The 24193-nt window shown below is 38.1% G+C and overlaps 1 protein-coding gene across 4 annotated transcripts in view; it reads left to right on the top strand.

Moving 5' to 3' along the window:
- LOC106066546 (gamma-aminobutyric acid type B receptor subunit 2-like) overlaps nt 1–24193 on the top strand; it is a 335198-nt gene that overhangs the window by 107231 nt on the left and 203774 nt on the right. For all 4 annotated transcript variants that reach the window (XM_056043851.1, XM_056043852.1, XM_056043853.1 and 1 more), the window contains one exon: nt 20560–21829. In XM_056043851.1, coding sequence (XP_055899826.1) covers nt 21005–21829 — 825 coding nt within the window. In that variant the 5' untranslated portion in view covers nt 20560–21004. The remainder of the gene's footprint in view (nt 1–20559; nt 21830–24193) is intronic.

Here is a 24193-nt window from a genome sequence, read left to right as displayed (position 1 = left end):
CACATACATTGAATCACAATTGTTACTTCAGAAGAAATAGATTTGTTCAGTCAAACTTGTAGATTTAAGTATTGGATGAGCCAAATAGAGCTTATTGAGCCATAGCACTTCGCTGGATATTTATACTTTCTTTACTATCGCTAGACCTAGAAGGTGAGTGTAAGACGTTTATCTACAGTGAATGTCGTTCGTAGCCTAAAGCCATGTGTCTGCTATCATGTCTGGCAGACTCTTTGATTCCTTGCTTCTTGAAACATGAAATAGAAACACTAGATAACTAGACTTCCATGTTCATAGACTCAATGTTACCTTCAGACACCTGAGAAGGCTTTAGTTCACGAGATCGAATTCAGGTTGTTCACTTTTGTTTAAAAAAAAAAATTAAGAAAAAGATCCCCCAGGTACCCCGTTCTTTCTCCCCCACCACTTTCCAATTGGTCCAGACAAGTAATAGGATCATACTGAAATGAGAAAGCTAAAAGCATGAAATTGCGCTAAACAAAAACAACTGGTAAAAATATTTCTAATCGCAAAAATTTATTATTGTTAGTCTAGTTCAGTGATGCCCAAAGTACGGCCCGCGGGCCAGAATCGGCCCGCGACGTGGTTTCATCCGGCCCGCCGAAACGTCGGCACAAAAGTAGAAAATCCTCACCCCCTTCAAAATTGTTAGGGCCTCCACTTTTTCTCTGAAGGATTGGTACCATGACCTTTAACGATTGTGCGTTTGTGAGTTTATGAAATGGGAATCTACCAAGAAAAGTGAATGGATCTTTTTTTTGTGGAACATGAAAATTAGCCAGCATATTTGTTTTGTAAAGAAAGTCTCCAGGGCTGTTTCAAAAACAACAACATATACAGCGGCATTATAAAACAAATATGAAGACCTTTTTAGTTTGAGCCGCGTATAAAAGATTGGTCAAACTACGCCTAGAGATTGGAGGATCGATGGGAATATAAACCAAAAAGAGACAAGAAAATAAGTTGGTGGTAAAGGTAGCTACAATGTCGCTCACATTTTAAGTAGAGAAATGGGCCCATTTTTAGACGCGTAAAAAATGATAGACTTTAAATTTCCCATTAATTAATACTAGATTCAATATTTTCAAATAGTTTTATGTGAATTTGGATTTTATTATTTTACCTTTTTATTGATGTGGCCCGCGACACGCGTGTCGAAAGTTAAAATGGCCCGCAGGCCGAATTCGGTTGAGCATCACTGGTCTAGATCTATTACAACTGTAATCCCTTGACTGATCGGATCTAAACTAATGGATACACTTAATATAAGCTTTGTTTGTTTTTTTTAAAAGTATTTTTGTATTTTGCTTGTATTTTATATATGATACAGCAGAAACTTAAAATCCTACCCATCAGATGCCATATTCTGTTATACCGATGGGTCGGTAATGAGGGACCCCGATAGATCGGGGTATGGGGCCCTTACTGTCTACCCCGACCGGACTGAACCAGATAGGCTCTCTGGTCCATGCGGCTACGCTGCATGCTCCATGGATGCCGAACTTACAGGGATAACTAGGGCGGTGAAAGGTCAAAGCTTCATGTTGTAACATATTTGAACAAAAGAGACAAATAATGGCAACAATAACATTCGGACTAAACTAAAAAAGCTAGGACCCATCGGGGTGAGTGTAGTGCTGTTAATTTCTAGAGAAGTGTGCTATCTGGCAATCATTTAATATATCCTTCAAAGTTGTTTCAATTTATCTCCGCATTTTTATGTACCTACGTCTTTATCGTTTATCGCTAATTATCTGCATTAATACCTAATGTAACTTTATTACCTTCAACAGATAAATCTGATGACCTAATGTCCTGAGTTTGCTGGAGATATTTGTTTAGGTGAGGGGGGGGAATAAGCAATGCACTTTACGAAATAAAGCATTTTAACTCTCCTTGTCGAATTTACAAGAACATACAACTAACACACAATAAAACTCAATTTCAATAATAGATTCACAATAGTATTTTACATGAAGCTTGAAACTTATTAACTATAGGGAACCTATATAAGTGTGTCTCCCTTTTTATAGTAATATTTAAATAAGAACCTTTCGAGCAGGAAGTAAAGTAAAAACTTGTTTATTTATTTCCCATCATTCTCCAGTCTTTCGATAAGAACTGAATGCCCGAGAATACAATGTGCAAGTGAACTTCCTGTTTACACTTCTCTCGGCACCTCGACGCTTGCATTACATGACACTAAGATTATAAAACATGCGATCTTTCATCTTTCTATCAAGAATGATCAAAGACTTGAAAAATGTGTCTTGTTGCTGAGACACATGCAGACATAACGCCATCTAGACAAGGACACACACACACGCACAAATATATTTTTGAAATATATGTTTTGTTCCGCATTCTTCTTGTGCATATTTTGTCTTTACAAACATGTATTGAAGTAATTAATTCAATGTTTTTGTTAACATTACTTATCTTTTAAGAAATTAGATATTAGATAATTAAAATTTCTCCAATTTCATTAAAAGTCGTAGGTAGTCAATTCAGTGCTTAAAGAATTTCATTAAAAGTCGTAGGTAGTCAATTCAGTGCTTAAAGAATTTCATTAAAAGTCGTAGGTAGTCAATTCAGTGCTTAAAGAATTTCATTAAAAGTCGTAGGTAGTCAATTCAGTGCTTAAAGAATTTCATTAAAAGTCGTAGGTAGTCAATTCAGTGCTTAAAGAATTTCATTAAAAGTCGTAGGTAGTCAATTCAGTGCTTAAAGAATTTCATTAAAAGTCGTAGGTAGTCAATTCAGTGCTTAAAGAATTTCATTAAAAGTCGTAGGTAGTCAATTCAGTGCTTAAAGAATTTCATTAAAAGTCGTAGGTAGTCAATTCAGTGCTTAAAGAATTTCATTAAAAGTCGTAGGTAGTCAATTCAGTGCTTAAAGAATTTCATTAAAAGTCGTAGGTAGTCAATTCAGTGCTTAAAGAATTTCATTAAAAGTCGTAGGTAGTCAATTCAGTGCTTAAAGAATTTCATTAAAAGTCGTAGGTAGTCAATTCAGTGCTTAAAGAATTTCATTAAAAGTCGTAGGTAGTCAATTCAGTGCTTAAAGAATTTCATTAAAAGTCGTAGGTAGTCAATTCAGTGCTTAAAGAATTTCATTAAAAGTCGTAGGTAGTCAATTCAGTGCTTAAAGAATTTCATTAAAAGTCGTAGGTAGTCAATTCAGTGCTTAAAGAATTTCATTAAAAGTCGTAGGTAGTCAATTCAGTGCTTAAAGAATTTCATTAAAAGTCGTAGGTAGTCAATTCAGTGCTTAAAGAATTTCATTAAAAGTCGTAGGTAGTCAATTCAGTGCTTAAAGAATTTCAGACATAACGATAACGGCCAAAATTTAAATTAAAAAAAAAGCATTTCTTTTCAATTTGTAATTTTTTTTTTTACATGTAACCCATGTACTAATGCCAACAATAGCAGAACCGCTGTAGCCGGGTGTCTAATGGAAAATAGCCGTCTGGCGACAGACGAGTTATAATAACAGCTAGACGTTGAAATTCCTAGTCTAGGAGTTACCTTCCCTTCTCTTTTGGACCGGATTCCGGTGAGTTTCAGTGAATCCTTAATGGCGCTTCATATTTAGATGACGTCAAAGGAGCTTCACATCTGCTAGTGTGCATCATTTACTGGGTATATGTGTGTGTCTATTTCAGTATGCTTGGTTGGTGTGCCAGCGTCAATTTTATGCTGTTAGTGACTGTTTATGAACGGGTGAAAATGTCCAGTAGTCTAGGGCAGAAAGGCAGTATTGATGCCACGATGTGTTCTCTTGTAACGACGTAACTGGAGAACACTGTCTCAGTGGAACTAGTTCGGAGGTTCTCAAACTTTTCTCGGTAGAAAGCTAAACAAATTCTCTTTCAGAAGAAAATGCTCTCTTAATTGAACAAATTAGTGTCATGCTTTAATCATCACCCGGAGGTGTGGTGGCTGAGCCTGTAAAGCGTTTCACTTCCGAACTGGTGGTCCAGGGTTTGAATCCTGGTGAAGGCTGTCATTTTTATTTTCGGGATCTTTAGGGCGCCTCTGAGTCCAACCTGCTCTGATGGGTACCTGACATTAGAGAGGGAAAAGTAAAGGCGGTTGGTCGTTGTGCTGGTCAAATGACACCCTCGTTAACCGTGGGCCATAGTAACTTTACATCATCTGCCCTATAGATCGCAAGGTCTGAAAGGGGAACTTTATTTTTTTTTTAAAACCCATCACCTTGAGCTGGAAAACTTTATTGCATGGGCGTAGCCAGGATGTTTGTGCTCGCTTCTCCTAATTGTTTTGCAGACGTTAGGAGACACCAAGACACTCAAACAAACAGACAAAAAAAAAATGTTTTCGATTTATTTCAACAAGAACAATTTGGTCTCTTCCATTTTCAGCTATTGAAAAGTCAACGTGAGACACGTCATTGGCCCAGATCGATGTGTGTACTACTTAGAGAGCTACTTGTTAGAGAGCCTCGGGGCTTAACCTTATTTTGATGACAATACCAAACACCTGTACAATAGCCTGCAGCTTCACAACGATTTAGTTCGATTAGGTCACCAGGTCCAAACCTAATCACCAAGAGACAAAGTCAATTTGACCGTTTGAAGCAATTATGTTTTAAAGTTTAGTTCCTGGGGGGAGATGGTCAAAATGTCAAACGTTTGGCTGAGATCGCCAGATCGAGCGAAAGGCAAAACAAAGAAAGAAACAAGAAATGTGTAAAAACAGATTTGGATCTTATGTCTTGTATTTACACACCATCATATAGTCACTTTTACTACTGAATGTCGTATTTGTCAGGGTGGGTTAATACGTCTTGTGATTTCAGAAACTCGAAGTTACAAAGTCGATTTATAGACATTCTTTTGTCACTTCTCTTGTAACATTGACGCATGCGCTGTAGACATCTTAGAATGCATTTTTAAAGTTTTAAATACAGAACCCCGCTAAGGTAGCTCAGAGCGCTCCCTCTGTCCCTAGCTGGCAATGGATGGCTGTCTATTTCTGTTCTACTAATTCCAGAAAGAACATATTCTAGGTACAAAAGACGTCCAAAACACACACACGAGCACACACACACAGAGACCAACAGGCTATACTTTCCCCAACGTAATTCAGGTACCCATTAAAGTTGGGTGGACTCAGGGGTGCCCTAAAAATTCCGGAATTTAAAATCCCAGTCTTCACCGAGATTCGAACCCAGAATCATAGGTTTGGAAGCCAAGCTCTTAACTACTCAGCCACCAGCCTCAGTTCATTGTGTGTGTTTATTCTTCTGCTCTTATGTTTAAAATATTTAAGAAAAGTGTCAACATGTATCTGTTGTCCTGGCCTCTCACCACTTGTTTCTCTTCCAAATTGTGAAATCCTATTTATTTCTTATTGCACTTTTGTATTCTCCCCCCCCCCCCACCTTTGTTTTGCTGGTTAGTGGAGAACATTATGTTCACATTACTCTTTAGGCCATGCCGCCGAATTGATAAAAAAAAATCCTCCATTCTTATCCCTTCTCTTTATTTTCTTTAAATGTCCGACTTTTTTTTCTCTTTTTAGCCTCTCGTCCCCCCCCCCATCTTTCCATGCCCCCAACCCCTTCAGTTCTTGTATGCCCCCCCCTCCTTAACACAAGTATGGAAAAAAATAGGAGGGGGGGCGGCTAAATCATCCTGTTGATCACGACCAGATTCTCTGGACACTCTAACGGGAGGAAATGGACATGCTTTGCATAATGACGTCACAGGTCAAGTCTGTGAAAGGAAGACAAAAAAAAAGAGGGGGGGGAGGTCCACGACTGAGATGTGTATGTGTGTGTGTGTGTTGTGGGGTCGAGCTGTATGACCCGATACCTCCTATTGTGATCAGCCTGGGCTAAAGTTGATGGACATCCGAGTCTCACACAGATTGACCGGGACGATCCTGTTTATAGACATCCAGCCCAACACTGGAGACGTTGACCACGTCAAGATGTATGTGCCGTAGTGTAGTTGTTAGCAGGAAGGTCAACAATCACCCCCCCCCCCCACTCAGAAGCGAACATGGCTCCTTGGCTACTGAAATTAGAACTTTATTTATCTCTGTTTTCACTTGTACGCCAGAAAAAAACAAACAAACAAGAACTTGACGCGAGCTTGCATCTTTTTTTTTTTCTCTTTAGGTTGTCTTTTTCTCCACTTCTTGGGATGGAAGTATTTGTTCAAAGCTCTCACTGCGTATTTGACTATGCTAATGAGGCATGCTATACAAGTCTTGCAGACAGTACAGTAAATCAGTTTAAGACAGACACAAACGTCTACTCATAAAAACAGGAAATTTTCTTCTTTATCTGTGGACAAAAGATTGTTACAAAAGATCTATACGTAAATCAAGTGTTAAGCTGAAATGCTTTTTGTAACTCTCAATATATATTTACTTCAGTTAGTTTGTTTACTAATGTAAATGTATTTTTAATAGTAATCAGAACTTTTACAATTTTAGAGACTCATTAGTAACGCTGCAAATTAAAAACAAATGGCTTTATTAGGCATTTCACAAAGCCGTTACTTCATTGGAAACCGCAAAGAGACAGCTTCTTGTGGGCCAAGTGCTGGTCAAAACAATTCAATTGAGACCAAAATTAAAGGAAAACTTTTTTTTTTCCAGTTAAAAGAATGTAATTGGCACGAGTGTTCGTGTCAAAGGTCACAAGAGACGTCTAAATAGGAAGTTTATTTGTACGTTGGCTTCTTGTAGCTTCGAGTTTCCACATTAGAGAGTAAACAGGTAAAGAAGTTAATTCAAAGTGAAAAACCTTCTTTTTATTTCTTCCAATTGAAGATTTGGTTTCTAAAACTATTAGAAATGAGACAAGCTTATCTCGGGATCTCAGTCTATCAAGTTTTAAGCTTCATGTAAAATCTACTACTGTGAATTTAATATCGACTTTGATTTATAGTGTGTTTTATTGCTTGGTGCATAATGTGTGTTCATTCTATTCACGATTTCTACTTGAAGAATTAAAATATACAGAGTGGAGACAAGCTTATCTCGGGGTGCAAAAAATCAGCCTGATCAGTCTCCAGCTTTTTGTTAAATATACTACTATGAACTTATTATTGAATTTGGTTTATAATGTACTTTATTGCTTAATACATAATGTGTGTTCAATGTGTTCACCATTTCTACTTGTAGGATTAGATTGTTGTGCATCGCATCTAAACTCCGAAAGACAGTTCAAATGTAATAAGAACAAAAAAAATCTAGATTCAAGTCCACTCGTAAGCAGTTGAAAAACAGGAAACAATCACTGGGTTTAAAACTAGTATTTAACGATGCAATGTACAGTTCAATACTACAAGTGTATCGATTCTGAAGTCTCCCAGTAGATCAATTAGATCTTGCAGACGACTCTGCATATAACTTAGGACGCAATTCACGTGTATGTGTGTGTGAGGGTGGGGGGGGGGCACTATCCCTAACATTTTTTGAGACGCTCTGAAGTTATTGTAATTTGTCTATTTCTGTGTGGCTTCCTTCAACTCAAGAAAATCAAATGTATCAAGTGCCCAGCATTCTCATGTTGAGAACTGCTGAAATCTACGAGTGAACACTTTATTTGAACACTGTACCTGAACACACACACACACACACACTAACACAGTTCCATCCACACGTGTTCGTATTTTATATTGACTTGTTATGAATGAGCCAAAGCCTGGACTATTTACACTTTATGTGTGTGAGTGTTTATAAGACCTTGTAGCAGGAGTAACTTGGCTCTAGGCGGCTCTCCAACTGTTGGCTGACTGATGTTGACCTAACTGTAGTCGTTGTTCTGATGCACTTGCAGTCGCCAGGAAAGGGAAGTCGACTGTTCAATAGTCAACAAAGGTCTCCCTTTGTCCCCGCGAGCAGACAACGGTAAAAACAAAATCCCCTCATTATGGTTTGCTATATGTAACAATAAAACGAAATCTCTCAGAGGGCGGGAAAGGAAAATACAAACTTTTGTTTCAGGTCTGCATATATTCTATTGAGCAAAGAAAAAAATTTGGGAGTGGGGGGAGTTTAGGAGAGGTTTTAATATGAATATATTTGCACAGACATCACTTTTACACTTAGCTCACCGGGAATTTCAGTAACTCTTAGCACTGACTGAACTGGACAGTCAATGAGAACATTTGTGACTAGTTGATTCCTTCAGTCATGCACGTGACGTGTGTGGGATTAAAACTAAAAACAAAATGGCTGATCTCTTCATAAGTATACATACAATGGTACTAGAGTAATGTTGTTGAACCTCAAGTTTACGGCTTCATATTTAAACATACAATGTCAATGTGGTTGTTGAACCTCAAGTTTACGGCTTCATATTTAAACATACAATGTCAATGTGGTTGTTGAACCTCAAGTTTACGACTTCATATTTAAACACACAATGTCAATGCGGTTGTTGAACCTCAAGTTTACGGCTTCATATTTAAACACACAATGTCAATGCGGTTGTTGAACCTCAAGTTTACGACTTCATATTTAAACATACAATGTCAATGTGGTTGTTGAACCTCAAGTCTACGGCTTCATATTTAAACATACTATGTCATTGTGGTTGTTGAACCTCAAGTTTACGGCTTCATATTTAAACACACAATGTCAATGTGTTTGTTGAACCTCAAGTTTACGGCTTCATATTTAAACACACAATGTCAATGTGTTTGTTGAACCTCAAGTTTACGGCTTCATATTTAAGCATACAATGTCAATGTGGTTGTTGAACTTCAAGTTTACGGCTTCATATTTAAGCATACAATGTCAATGTGGTTGTTGAACCTCAAGTTTACGGCTTCATATTTAAACATACAATGTCAATGTGGTTGTTGAACTTCAAGTTTACGGCTTCATATTTAAACATACAATGTCAATGTGGTTGTTGAACCACAGATTTACGACTCTTTTCAAATCATTTTGTCAAAATCGAATCCACGGCGAGGTCTTAAAGAATGCAATTGATTCTATTTGCTGGCGTTGAAAAAGTTTTTTATTCTGACAAAATAAAAATCGAAAATTAATTATATGCCTTCAATTGTTTTACTTGCGTTGCTTTTTACGAGTGAAACATCGAAAGTCACTATATTCGACGTTAAAAAAAATTAAAAAATGTTGACTCCCAGTAGAGCAATATGGCCGCAACAGAACGCCACCATCGGACTCAATGAATCAATCATGTCATTAAGTTTGTAATAGATCTAGACTAACAATAATACATCTGTGCCTTTAGAAATATTTTTATCCATTGTTTTGTTCAGCGCAATTTCATGCTTTTAGTTTTCTGAATGCTCTATGATCCTATCACATGTCTGGACCAGTTGGGAAAAGGAGAGGGAGAGAAGGGCGTATCTGGTTGAAAGTTAACCTGATCGCGTTTAAAATGCATTTATATATTTTTTTTTTAAAGTTGAAAGACCTGAATTCGAACTCGAGGTCTGAAGCTTCCTAAAGACAGCACACTAACCACTGTGTCATTGAATCGCTTATCAGAATGGAGTGTTTTATAGCTATCTATTGCTAGCTTCAAACTTTAATGCGGCGACCTATAAACTATGTGGCAGTGTTTAGAAGATGGAGTTGATATTAGCTTTGTAATAAATATAAAAGACATAAAATGAATAAAAAAAAAAACAAACAGCCAATTTCACGCAAATGTAATAAAAAAACTTATTTATTTTTTTGGACTGAAACGTTTTCTGAAACACACTTTGGTTTTAAACCCAGACTATTTTACAACCAATCCATTTCATGAGCCTTTTGTTACCTATTATATCCATAGTTCTCTCCCATCTCTAAGCGGGCACACACATAAAAAACATCAAAAGTTAGACTGCCTACCGTTTCTTTTAGGTCATCTTTGTACTTGTCCCCTTCCCTAAGCTACCATTTACCATTGCTGTTCTAGCCTCGTCTTTGTCTCTCCTTCAATTCATTTATCCCAGATCTCACTCTCTCGTGGAGCATAGCTGTCCTCACGTAGAACTCATCTCACTCTCTCGTGGAGCATAGCTGTCCTCTGCTCTAAACGTAGGACTCACCCAATTCCAAGCCAGCGTTCCCTTCTAATCCAACCTTTTGCCTTGACCTTTTTTTTCGAGAGAGCCCCGAGACCCACAATTCTCTTCCCAACCTCATCGCGTCACTTAACCGATCTTATAAAAACCTCTTCAATACAAGTGACCTTAAAAGTACTTTTTTTTGGTGGTGGTGTGGGGGGGGGGGGGCTATTGGAAAAGGGAAAAAAAGTGGGGTGGGGGGGGGAGTGATGTTTTCATTAAGATCAATAGTTGTGATCAGGCAATTCTACGAGCAGAAAAAAAAGTCGATAGCCACTTTGTCCGTGTTCATCGGAAGTTTAGTCACACTGTTGACTAGACGATGTACACCTGGTTGCACTTGTTAAGCTAGTTCCTCACTAGTAATGTAGAAACAAGTTTTGTGGGTTAAAAACAAACTATTGAACTGAAGTATCAAGTACTCATTGTCTCCTAGTTCACTGAATTTAGTGCTATATAAGGAATTTGTGTGTAAATATTATTTACAAAACCTCTATTCATATCGCACCTTCATGGAACCTTTTGAGTGGCAATTGTTCTTTTTTATTTAAAATCTAACATTCATAATTAAATCTAGTTATTAAGACAAAGAGAAAAACCACCGCTCTGTAATATATATATATATATATATCATGGGCATAGCATGGGGGGTGGGGGTGGGGGTTCCCCCGGAAATGAACTCCCCCTCCCCCTACCAGGGGAAGGGTCGTAATTTAGTGATTGATTATTTGCTTTGATTTTGTTTTTTTTTAGGTGAGATTTTACTACTAAACCATCACTTGCCCCCAGCGCAGCCAAGGGGGGGGGTTAATTTAAAGCCCCCTACCAGGTGGTTTTGGATTTAATAAATATAATCTAAAAAGGTACAAAATTTGCCTTGGAAGTCTTTTGGTAAATGTACCGATATCTGTCTGTTATGTACCAGACTTCTCAATTTTTTTTGATGTCCCACACAAAGTTTGTCTTATTGAGGGGGAGGGGGAAGGGGGCCCACCAAGATATTCTTGAACCCCGGCACACAGGTACCTTGCTACGCCACTGATTTTGTCGTCAAAATACTTAAGGATCTAGTACAATGGAAATCGAAAAATTAAAAATAGAAAAACCTCATATATCATCAAAAGCTTTCTAAAAGCAATACATAAATAAAACGATACGGACAGTAGTGTCGGCATCATATACCCTCACATTCACACGAGCTGTTTACTGTACCGAACGCAGCGTGAACAGCTTATGCATCCTACGACCCGGGCTAACGCAAATAGTTCCCCCGACGCCCCCCTCACCATCGTGAGTAGTCCCGAGCACGAAGAGTTAAACAGCAAATGAAATTGAACATGAGCTCACGACGAAATCCCCCTTGGGCTCCTCAGCGGCCCGTTATAGCCTCTAATATGACCATTATTGTCCATTATCGAGCAGCGCTCGCCCGAGAAATGGACAGGCTAAAGCATGCAGAAAAAGGTGGGGAGCTAGAGAGAAAAGGGAGGGGGGGGCCTTATGGGGGTCTCCGTTAAGCGAGAGTGTCCTCACGTCGGGGTTTAGTGCACCAGTGTATGTAATTGAAAATTGGGTTTTTAGCCTAACACAAACCTGGTTAATGGCCTTACACGTGAACGATCGTGTGGGCATCAGAATTTCAACAAAGCTGATGTAACTGCACTCCAGGGTATAGAGTAAGCGGGCGGAGACTGATACAGAATTGGCTCTAGAATTCATTTACATAGAAATGGTACCACAAATGATTAATCGAGGTGAATACTTGGCTTATAGATGACGACTGCTTATTGCAATATCGGGCTTACAGAGACTACATATATATCATGAAATTGGAGATAAAAGAGAAATTGGCTTTTTCGGTAGTAAAACTATCCAGAGTTTGGAAAGTTAACAAGAAACTGAGACTTAGCTACTCATCCTCGCCTCATCAGGAACATCATGATCTAAACAATTGTACAAACTGTTTGGATATACTAACTCGTTTAGCACTGCTGGATAGACAAAACATTGGATACACTACACCAATAGGGGGTTAGATTAGGGTGGGTCATGGGTTCCCAAGCTCAACAGGTGTGAAAGGATTTTTCAACTTTTAGCTTTAGAATTTGATCACACTTCTCGCTTCCTGTTATCAAAACTGTAAGTCAAAACTCATTGATCGCAAGTCATGCCTTTAAGCGGGCTAGTAGCTCTGAAACTAGAACACCATAAATAAATGTGTAAATGAAGTTTAAATATATATATATAACTCCTCCATCGTTTTCGAAGATGAGCACATTTCTTATTTCCTATGGACTCAAAGATGACTGTAAAGTCCAATCCGCGCTTTAAAAAGCCGACCGCATCTGTGGCATGGGTGGGTTAGGTCAGTTGCAGATAGACCTGCTTATTCTCTCAGCTTTTTGTTTGTTCGGCGCTCTTTCGCCCTGGCCACTCTTCTTGCTTCATATCTTGAGACTCAGAGACTCACAGCTTCACGATCGAAAGCCGTGATGTCGATATCGCATTTTTTGAAGGAGCTCTTGAGAGTGTCTTTGTAACGCTTATATTGGCCTCCCTGTGAGAGCTTTCCTGCACACAACTGCGCGTACAGAATTCGTTTGGGAATGCGTTTGTCTGGCATGCGGACTACATGTCCCGCCCATCGAAGTTGGGACCTTTTTACTGTCGCATTGATACTGTACATGTTGGATAGCTTTAAGGTTTCTGTGTCTGATATGTGTTCGGACCAACGCACCTTATGGATACTCCTTAGACAGCGTAAGTGGAAGGAGTTTAACTTTTTGGTGTGGCGGGAATATACGGTCCAGGACACGGATGCATATAGAAGTGACGGCAGGACTACAGCACTGTAGACTTTCAGTTTTGTGGATATGCTAAGTCCTCTCCTTTGCCACACTTGTTCTTGAAGTCTACCAAAAGCAGCACTGGCAGGAGCAACACGGAAGACAACCTCACCACCGATTTTGAAACTACTGTAACTACACTAACCGTATCTATGTCAAACAACCCAAAGAGATTTATGCTAGCTATCGCCTATCCAACAGTAAACAGGAAACGGAACATATTGATTCATGTTTTGCTAGGAACAATGAAAAAATTTTTCAAAGTTTCAACCATAGACTTATATATAGGGCCTACTACTCTAGACTGGACTTATATATAGGGCCTACTACTCTAGACTGGACTTATATATAGGGCCTACTACTCTAGACTGGACATGAAGATTTTTTAGCACGACAAAAAATGTCGTGAAAATTTTTTAGAAAGTTGGATCAAGGCGTTGTTTTGTAAAGTAGTTAAAAGAAGTACAGTTGTTGTTTTTTTCAACCCTAACCTATGTAACATATAATTTAATTTTTAGATCTAGATCTAGTTATTGAACATCAAAAATAAGAACACTCTCGTCTCATAATTATTATTTTGCAATTTTTAGATACATAATCTAGAAATATATAGGTAATCAATCTATTTAAATGTACATAAGATGATTTAAATCAACATGAATTATTTCGATCTAGGATTTTTGAAACATTATCTCAAAGGAAACAAACAGGAAATGGCTTTGTTTCATATATTTGCGTGAATATCCGGGAAATGATTTTGCATTATTTCTAAACTTTGAAAACTAAAGATCATTACTTTTCTAAGACAGAAAAGATTGATTGGGGCGACTCCCCTTAGAGTTTGAAAAAAGAGTTTACGTACATAAAAATCTCTCTATATATAGGTCTGTGAATCAATCAATCACGGATAAGAATTTGTTTCCGGTTTCCAGTCTAGTATAATATCTAAGTCTATGGTTTCAACTTGACCCAAGAATAAAAAGTCGGAGAAATAATGTATAAACTACACATACCACCATTATCTTAATCCCTTGAGTATCGCCGTAGGGGTGCTGTGACAGATGGCCCAACAAACATTCCTTCACCTTTCCCTGTCAAAAGCTGCTCTTAGAAGGATACCTAGGGAGAGGCGTGTCCATTCCCTGTCAGAAGCTGCTCTTAGAAGGATACCTAGGGAGAGGCGTATCAATTCCCTGTCAGAAGCTGCTCTTAGAAGGATACCTAGGGAGAGGTGTGTTCATTCCCTTTCAGAAGCTGCTCTTAGAAGGATACCTAGGGAGAGGTGTGTTCATTCCCTTTCAGAAGCTGCTCTTAGAAGGATACCTAGGGAGAGGCGTGTCCATTCCCTGTCAGAAGCTGCTCTTAGAAGGATACCTAGGGAGAGGCGTGTCCATTCCCTGTCAGAAGCTGCTCTTAGAAGGATACCTAGGGAGAGGCGTGTCCATTCCCTGTCAGAAGCTGCTCTTGAAGGATACCTAGGGAGAGGCGTGTCCATTCCCTGTCAGAAGCTGCTCTTAGAAGGATACCTAGGGAGAGGCGTGTCCATTCCCTGTCAGAAGCTGCTCTTAGAAGGATACCTAGGGAGAGGCGTGTCCATTCCCTGTCAGAAGCTGCTCTTAGAAGGATACCTAGGGAGAGGCGTGTCAATTCCCTGTCAGAAGCTGCTCTTAGAAGGATACCTAGGGAGAGGCGTGTCCATTCCCTGTCAGAAGCTGCTCTTAGAAGGATACCTAGGGAGAGGCGTGTCCATTCCCTGTCAGAAGCTGCTCTTAGAAGGATACCTAGGGAGTGTGTTCATTCCCTGTCAGAAGCTGCTCTTAGAAGGATACCTAGGGAGAGGCGTGTCCATTCCCTGTCAGAAGCTGCTCTTAGAAGGATACCTAGGGAGAGGCGTGTCCATTCCCTGTCAGAAGCTGCTCTTAGAAGGATACCTAGGGCGTATCTATTCTATAACCTTGTTCAGCCATCTTTTCATTGGACGCCCCTTGCTTTGTGTTCCCTCCACAGTACACTGAATGTTGACTACGTGTCATGTTCAATATAGACACATTGACTATCTCTCCAATGGCTACACTCATAACAACGTCTTAGTTCTGCTTCTCTTCTTCTGGTGTTTGTTTTTTATTGTCTCTCTGTCAGAGAATATTTTAAATCTGGGTAGATATGTCTGCGTGTCAGAGTGCCATTATGTAATTGTGTGTGTGTGTCATGTATCGTGTGTGTGTGTACATTATCCATAGAACGTTGAATTTAGTTGCACCCGCCTGTATTGATTAATGTTGACAGAGATGCTGCTAGGAAAATAAAAAAAAAAACAACCCCCAATGCATTATGTCTGAATGTGTTTCATTTAATATTACCAACTTTTTATTTCCCTTGTACTTAACGATTTGTGATAGGTTTCGTAAGAAAGTAGAGAATTGATTCCTTGACTCTGGTATAAAGATCAATATATTGAATCAAATCTAGTCTTACTCTGTTGGAAATAGTGAAGTTACTTTTGAGGATTAGGATTACATCATAAGAACGTGAGCAGTTCAAAAGAAGCGAATTTGAAGAACTGGCTGCCCTCGGACCTAATGTGTTCATTTGCCCAACTCATGAACATTGCTCGAAACACACACACACACACACACATTTAGGAACAGAATTTACAGTCTGGACTGAGCAGTTCACTTAAAAAATCTTTGCTCATCCTCAAGCTAAAAATTTGACCTCACTTTTACGGGGCACATTATTTCTGCTAAGTGTATTTCTTGTTTAGGGAAACAAGTATTTTACAAAGCTTGTATCAACCTACTCTGTCTGGGTACAAATTTTGAACTCATTATTTCTCCAACTTTCAATTCAATCAAACAATGAACCAATTAGATCATTAAGTAGTGGTCATTCATTCATTTTGATCCATATTGAAAAGCAGAAATATATCGTATTGTATTGATATATATGGCTGTAACTTTTTTTAGCCCGTGAATTAATGTAACTGTTACAATGAAACTTTACGGCCCGCTATCTCTTTCCTTCTCTGTCTCTCTTTTCGCACTCAGGAACCACCATTTTGTTGTTGTTTTTTTTACATGCGCATCGTAATTTCTCCCACATAGACTTTTGACAACAAAAAGTCCTTTGTACATATTCTCGTTCTCATTTCTACAATTCTCTTGGCCTTTTTGGGAAATATCGAAAATAAAATATAAAAGGTTTGATAGAAAGATTTGCGATTTTTAGCGAATAGCGTCGTCAGGTCTCGAATCTGTCAAAAAGCGTTCTTAGTGAGCCCCTAGCAGGTAAAAGGAACCTGTGTACAAAATTTGATGCGGATACTTACGACAGTCTAAGAGATCTCATAATCAATAAATCAGTAAATCATTGGTATTTTCGCTTACATATAGTAGATAGATCTAGATTTCTGAATAACATCTAAATGAATCAAAAAAAAAAAAATGGACGCCATTTTTGTTTTACTCCTTTCCAGATAGCTTAAAAAAAATCTAATAATTTTAATTAATAATAAAGTGATCTTTCTGATAGTTTCATGAAATGTGACGTCACGAATTTGTGTGAGGAAAGAAAGTTTAATACAATAATGAAAAGTTCTCATAAAAAATAATTTAAAGTTTTAACCATGACAAAAGTGTGAGACTTAAAGTACTCTTTACCAAATTTTTTGTACAAAAGTGTTAAATCTAGAAATCATGTGATTCTCTTTGTTTTGTTTTTTTTTTGTTTTGACAGTCTTAGGTCCGCGTCGCTTCTCTCCCCTCTTTGACGTAATGTCCTCATTGTGATGTGACCCGCTGAATTGACCTGTTTCTTTTTCTTTCCTGGAATTTAATATTGGCTTCACGTTTGGTGGGTGAGGTGAAACGGTATTCGTGGCATTGGGGTGGGGTGGGGGTGGGAGGCGCAAACCGTTTTGGGCTAAAAATAAAATTATGAAAAAAAAAACAGCAACAGTGAAACAAGGTGAAGGCAAGGGAATCGAAATACACACATACATACACATACAAAAATACACACACAGATAAACACACATACAGACACACACACACACACATACAGACAGACACACACACACACACACATACACACACACACACATATATATATATTTAAATATATATACACACACACATATACACACACATATATATACACACATATATACACACACACATACACACAACACACTCACATACACACACACTCTGACTTGTTTAAGTAAGAATGAAAAAAAAAAGAAAGCTAAAGAGATGACAGTTACTAATGTCTGGGGCCTAGAATGTCTGGTGCCTAGAATGTCTGGTATTGAGAATGTCTGGTGCCTAGAATGTCTGGTGCCTAGAATGTCTGGTATTGAGAATGTCTGTTGCCTAGAATGTCTGGTGCCTAGAATGTCTGGTATTGAGAATGTCTGGTGCCTAGAATGTCTGGTATTGAGAATGTCTGGTATTGAGAATGTCTGGTGTCTAGAACGTCTGGTGCCTAGAATGTCTGGAGCCTAGAATGATTTTACTACTCATGAACCGAATCTGTGTCAGGGTCTCACTATCAAAAAGTATTTCCGAACATTCTTGGAAATGCTGTCTCTATTTTTTGTTCTTGTTGTTGTTTCAATTGAAGTTGTCCGTCCATCTCTCTCCTCCTCCCTCTTTCTTGTCCCCTCCTCCTCCCCTCCCTAATCGCCTCATTTCATTGTTTTTATCTTATTTTTATCCATCAAATTTTTTTTTATTTTGACTTGAAAGTTCATTGCATATGTGTCAGTTGATATCAGGGACTGACAGTCAAACACTTAAATATAGACAGACAGACAGACAGACAGATAGATAAATAGATAGATAGATAGATAGATAATTTTTCCATCGTGCTAACCATACAGCACCCTAGTAAACATAAAGCCATGAAAACTGCCAAACCTCATCTTCTTTGTCTTTTAAAAAAGTTCAACACAGTTTTCATGTTTTACCAGATTCAGACTTGCCTTCTGCAATGTAAATTCTTACACCCTGAACCTCCTGATAGCCGGGGGAATGTCCACGGGCAGGTTTTGAACCTGGAACCATCGTGACGACTGTCCAGTAGCGCATACCCTAAGACCAAACATCCTTGGTGATGTGATTAAAGAATGACAAGACAAAACCCAAACAGGTCAACAAGCAGACGGACAGACAGACTACGAAACAAATTCACGTAACGATTTCTTTTGCTAAGTCTTGGAAATGAGAAGGACTGGGGGACAAAAAAATAAGGAGATAATTAAAAAGATGTAGAGTGATAGAGAGAAAAGAAGTGTGTGATAAGTTCTCTAGAACAATACGATCAATACTGATCAGAACACGGGATAAGCCGGGAGGAGTTCACTGAACTCGGTGAGGCAAAAGAGGGTTAGGGCTAGACTAAAACTGGGAGGTAGAGTTTTCATTTCACGCCAGATTAAACTCCAAATAATGATGGTAGATAATAATTGCAAAGCCAGTTTTAATGAAACTTAATTCCCGTCAACTAGTTAGCAATCTAGAGCTTCGCTTTTTGATAACACACTGTCAGAAGTTTCAGAATAATTGTTTCTTTGTGTTTTTCTTTCTCTCTATGGCACTCTCTCTTTCTCTTTCTTTCTTTCTCTTTCTGTCTCTTTATTTTTCTGTCTCTTTCTTTCACTTTCACTATCTCTCTCTGTTTCACTTTATCTTTCTTGCACTTTCTCTTTCTGTTTTTCTCTCTCTTTATTTCTCTTTCTGTCTTTCTCTTTCACTTTCACTCTCTTTCTTTTTCTTTCTCTCTCTCTCTCTCTCTCTTTCTCTCTATCTCTTTCCCTTTTTTCTCTTTCTTTTATTACCTTTTCAACTTTAACTCCTTATTATTTTCTTTCTATCCTTCTCTTTCAACTCCTTTTTACAATTCCTCTTATTAGCTTACAAACTCTCCATGGCTCCCCCAGCGAGGGGCTCCCCCAAGCACTATTTCCGGGATTGAAAGCGAACAAAATGCATATTCTGAGGTATCTACAGTGTATGATCCTGCTATTTAAAAGTTGTATTTCTAAAACCTTATTTGCTGTTCTTACTGACTTAAATCCTCCCGCATCGTTCGGAGCATTGTATCCACGGAACCCTAGTGTTCCGCGTGGCCTGGCTAGCTGTGCCACGAACTACTGGAATAATGAACTAGTAGGCCACCACGTGAATTAATCTCTAAAAAATAAACAAAGTGTTCCGCTGAATACTCAGCATGTGCGAAGTGTTCCTTTAAGGAAAAAAGTTTGAGAAACACTGCTTTGCTTGTTTTTTTTTCTACAAATGTTTAATTACGTCGTGTCGCGTTATTTTATGAATTATATTCGGCCAAATTAACAAGAAATCGAGAAACTAGGTATTTCTTTTTAAACTCAAAGCTATGCTTCGTTCTTAATATATAGTTCTACCCTGACGCAAGTGACTTATTTATCTCTGAAGAAAGGAAAGTGCTTCTGTAATCTGATGTCACACTCGTGTGGTCATTAATTAAAAAAAAAAGTCAGCCATAAGATCTACATTGCTTATCAAACAACGGACACACAAGAGCCGCTTTGAGCTTTGTGTGAAACGCAAACTCCCTTTGTCATAATGGTAATTTTTTTTTATTCAGTTGATATCTCATAAACTACCACACACGACAAACATATTTACGGATCCGCGTCGAGACTGTAGGCCTATATTGTTGTCTAGTGGTCAAGATTATCGAGAAGTTGTATATAGTCCATAATCATTTCTACTGTTCATTGGTTTATAAGGACCAAATTTGATTGATAATTGAGCTTTCTTTTTTTAAGATTAAAAAAAAATTGACTCTTTGGTTTATTGAAAAATGTGCTACAGTAAATATGCGTTAAAGACTTTGTGTGAAATCTTCATAACTTGACTGGGAGACGACTTCAGGTCTAGGTGGTGCTTTATTATCTTTTGAAATCTGTTTCTTTTGTACATATCAAATAATTATTTAAAACTTTTTATTTTTTCAGCGTCAGATCTCAATACTTGCTGAAATCGATTAGAACTATTATGTTCTGACTATGTCCTTAATTTATACGTTGAATTACTTCTACAATTATTTATTTTGGCCAGTCTACTTTATTTCATTGTAATAATGTTAGACTGACATATGGCCTGTATAGTTTGAATTACGAAGAGCCTTACAACTTTTTGTTTAAAGTCTATTGCTATTAATTGTTACTCTTTCTTTTGTATTAAAATAATCTATCACAGTCTATGATGCTAAAGTGCTCCATCTAAACTCTTTTTTTTTTTTTTTTTTTAAAGGAAACCTCAGAATTTGCGCTATTCAGTTTTAGCTTTATCATCATAGGAATTCTTGGGCTTTATGCCTCTTTTCTTTGCCTCTTTTAAGGAATAATGGACATTCCAAATACATGTGTTTCTCGTTATCCGCATTTTCAAGGTGGCATAATATACATTATGTTTAATAAAAGCCTAATATCCAAACAGCTATTTTTTTGAGAAAAACCACCATCCGAATATAAATATTGTATAATGACTTTTTATTATTAAGTATAATATTGATATTTAAAGGGTAATGTACATCATGCATAGCATAATTTTCAAAACGTCTTTCTATTTGCAGATAACGAATCATGTGTCAAAGAGTTTTTGCTTCTGGATCGACTTCCAAGTTATTGCCTTCATCAAGACTTGTAGTCTCCTCTGGCGATTTCTTGGGACCGTTCACATTTTGAAGCAAAAAAATGATGACAAAAAAAAGGTCAATCCGATGACGTTGCCTATCCAATGTCTGCACTTCCGGTCTCGTGATTTCTGAAACTTATGTCCTACCTTCTCAGGAATTCGGATGAAAAGCGCACAAACACGCATACGCATAACCTAAAGATGGATGGATTTATTATTCTGCTATGACCCTTAAGGAACACGAGATTTCAGTTAATTGCTGTTCAAACTCGAAGAAATAAATTTATTTTTAAATTGGTTCCAATCTCCGGATTCAAGCATATAATGGCAACAGTTGATCAAACGTATCGTATTAGATAGCAAAGGAAAAGTCCTCATGTAAAATGACTGGGTGTTTAAATTTAGCACAGCTGCTGAATTCACCCTACATCGGTTCTACATTTCGACTGAGATCTTTTGGTATGCGAAGCTTTTTCCTTTTTATTTTCATCGTTATGTTTTGGCAAAGCAGCGCCATGGAAACACCGGAAGCAGACGACAGGAGACGTCAAGGAAACATGGAGGACGCGTACGCTCACTTCTTGTTGTGGAACGAACAGGAAATGGTTGGCAAGGGAGTCAAGATTCACCCGGAAGAGTTTGACGTGGAATCCCCCACTCCCCCCAACGACCTGAAGGAGATTGATGAAGATGGGGGCTCCGGGGATCTCATGGGCGTCGTCATCACCAAGTCTCCAAATCCACATCAAGAATCTCCTAAAACCGCTGCTCCAGTTAGCTACGGGGTTTCAGTTGCGGATACCAGCAGATTTGACGTCCGGGTGGAAACGAGCAGCTTGCGTGGTGACACGCCCAGCGCTGGCAGCAGTGCAGACTTCTTCAAATACACCACCGCGAAGCTCCAGTCTCAAGAGACAAGTAGGGGATCGACGGCGAACCTAACTAGAGGTGCAACGACAGAGGCGTCGAATCAAAACTTAAAGGAAGAGACACCAATGAGACCTGACCCACCTTTAACCCGACTGGTTCGCCCTAATGGTAAACCTGTGATTTATATAGCCGGGCTCTTCCCGTGGTCGGACGACATTCCAGCTGGGGCCGTAGGTCGAGGTGTTCTTCCAGCCGTGCAGATAGCGTTGGATCACGTCAATAATGACGCTCGTGTGAACCGGAAGTACATCCTCAAGATGGCATATAACGACACTCGGGTAAGTTTTTATAAAATCACCAAACAAACGTGTCTTCCCATGTGAGTGTCCTTCTGTTAATCATCTCGCATTCTACACTCTTCTAGAAATTAATGTTTTGTATACGTTTTTCCTACTGAAGTGATGAAATGTACAATCCTTGAAAACGAGGTTTCAGTTAAATGAAATGTACACTCCTTGAAAAGACACATTTGAATGAAGTATCCAACTTGTCAGAAGTCTTTAATACACAGAAAATAGTTGGTATCATTAAACAAACAAGTTTTGTTTCGTGATAATCAAATTCTTAAAGTCTTTAAAACAATTTGTAAAACACACAACAAAGTGGATGTAGTTGAACTACTGATACATCTCTATGTGGTCATTGTCAAAAGACGCTGTATATATTTTTTCTATTCACCTTACAGCCTAATTAAAACACTAAATCTACATTTTTTTTTGCGGTATGTTACAAATTTGTAGCCAGAAAGATTCGATGTCTAGGAATATATCTATTAGCCTAATTATCTGGACTTGTATCCTGTGCTTGTCAAGGACTTGTTTTCGTGGTCAGTGATGTCTATCACGCTAGCTAAAAAATAAAAACTGTGTAAAATAAATTCAATTTAGTCACTATTATTTGGGATGAGATTCTATTTGACATTGGGTTTAAGAATGTCCTTCAAGACTCACGCTGCTGTGACCTATTGTTTTTGTCATTGCTCAATTATTGGAAGGGCCGAATTTAAGTATGGGGAGGCCCCGGGGTAGAATTTTTATGGAGGCCCCTACACTTTTTCGAAACCTTTAAACAAAATCTACATATTAATAAAAATACTAATAAATAAATCCTGTCGTATTATCAAAGAGAGTACTTGTGGGGGCCCCTGAGCAATAGCCCCGCCTGCCCTCAACTAAATCCGGCCCTGTTTATTGTTCTATTAAACTGATATATGTGCCAAAAAAAAAACCACTTTAAGAGTGGGTGGAATAAACCGAGCGTCATAATGTGACAACATTAAGATAGAATCCAGAGCAAATCTAATAGAAAGAAATCCAGAGCAAATCTAATAGAAAGAAATCCAGAGCAAATCTAATAGAAAGAAATCCAGAGCAAATCTAATAGAAAGAAATCCAGAGCATTCTAATAGAAAGAAATCCAGAGCAAATCTAATAGAAAGAAATCCAGAGCAAATCTAATAGAAAGAAATCCAGAGCAAATCTAATAGAAAGAAATCCAGAGCAAATCTAATAGAAAGAAATCCAGAGCAAATCTAATAGAAAGAAATCCAGAGCAAATCTAATAGAAAGAAATCCAGAGCAAATCTAATAGAAAGAAATCCAGAGCAAATCTAATAGAAAGAAATCCAGAGCAAATCTAATAGAAAGAAATCCAGAGCAAATCTAATAGAAAGAAATCCAGAGCAAATCTAATAGAAAGAAATCCAGAGCAAATCTAATAGAAAGAAATCCAGAGCAAATCTAATAGAAAGAAATCCAGAGCAAATCTAATAGAAAGAAATCCAGAGCAAATCTAATAGAAAGAAATCCAGAGCAAATCTAATAGAAAGAAATCCAGAGCAAATCTAATAGAAAGAAATCCAGAGCAAATCTAATAGAAAGAAATCCAGAGCAAATCTAATAGAAAGAAATCCAGAGCAAATCTAATAGAAAGAAATCCAGAGTAAACCTAATAGAAAGAAATCCAGATTTATTGAATGCTTCTTCCTCTTATTTCACTTCATTGTTTGTTTTTCTGTCTTTGTCATTCTTGAAAAATACTCATTAATTGGCGTATGTTATACCCGGTTCCTGATAATCGAATACAAAAGTTTTCGGGTGCTTTCTTTAGACTTGTTTTTAAAGGATGCTTCTGTTGATGGATTTCTAACAACAATTTGTGTGTGTGTGTGTGAATGTATTGCGTATGGTATGCTACACATTGTACAGGCCCTAAGGAACTAGTGTGTGTGTGTGTATGTATTACGTATGGTATGCTACACATTGTACAGGCCCTAAGGAACTAGTGTGTGTGTGTGTATGTATTACGTATGGTATGCTACACATTGTACAGGCCCTAAGGAACTAGTGTGTGTGTGTGAATGTATTGCGTATGGTATGCTACACATTGTACAGGCCCTAAGGACCTAGTGTGGGTGGATAGGCCAAGGGAAAGATAAAGACTCACGGAATGGCGACTTCCCACCCCCCTTCCCCTTCTCTAGCAGTCAATCTCCCCCCTTTGCAATGTGTCTGTATGATAATCCCTCTCATTATCTTTAAGTTCTGAACAGAATGACATCGTCAACTTTTTCAAGTCTAACTCTCCTGAAGAGAAGTTACAAAACTCTTATGATTGAAAAAGAAAAGAGCGTCGAGAAAAGA

The sequence above is a fragment of the Biomphalaria glabrata genome, chromosome 10 (assembly GCF_947242115.1).
Source record: "Biomphalaria glabrata chromosome 10, xgBioGlab47.1, whole genome shotgun sequence".
Lineage (NCBI taxonomy): Eukaryota > Metazoa > Mollusca > Gastropoda > Planorbidae > Biomphalaria > Biomphalaria glabrata.
This window is presented reverse-complemented; position numbering and strand designations above follow the sequence as displayed.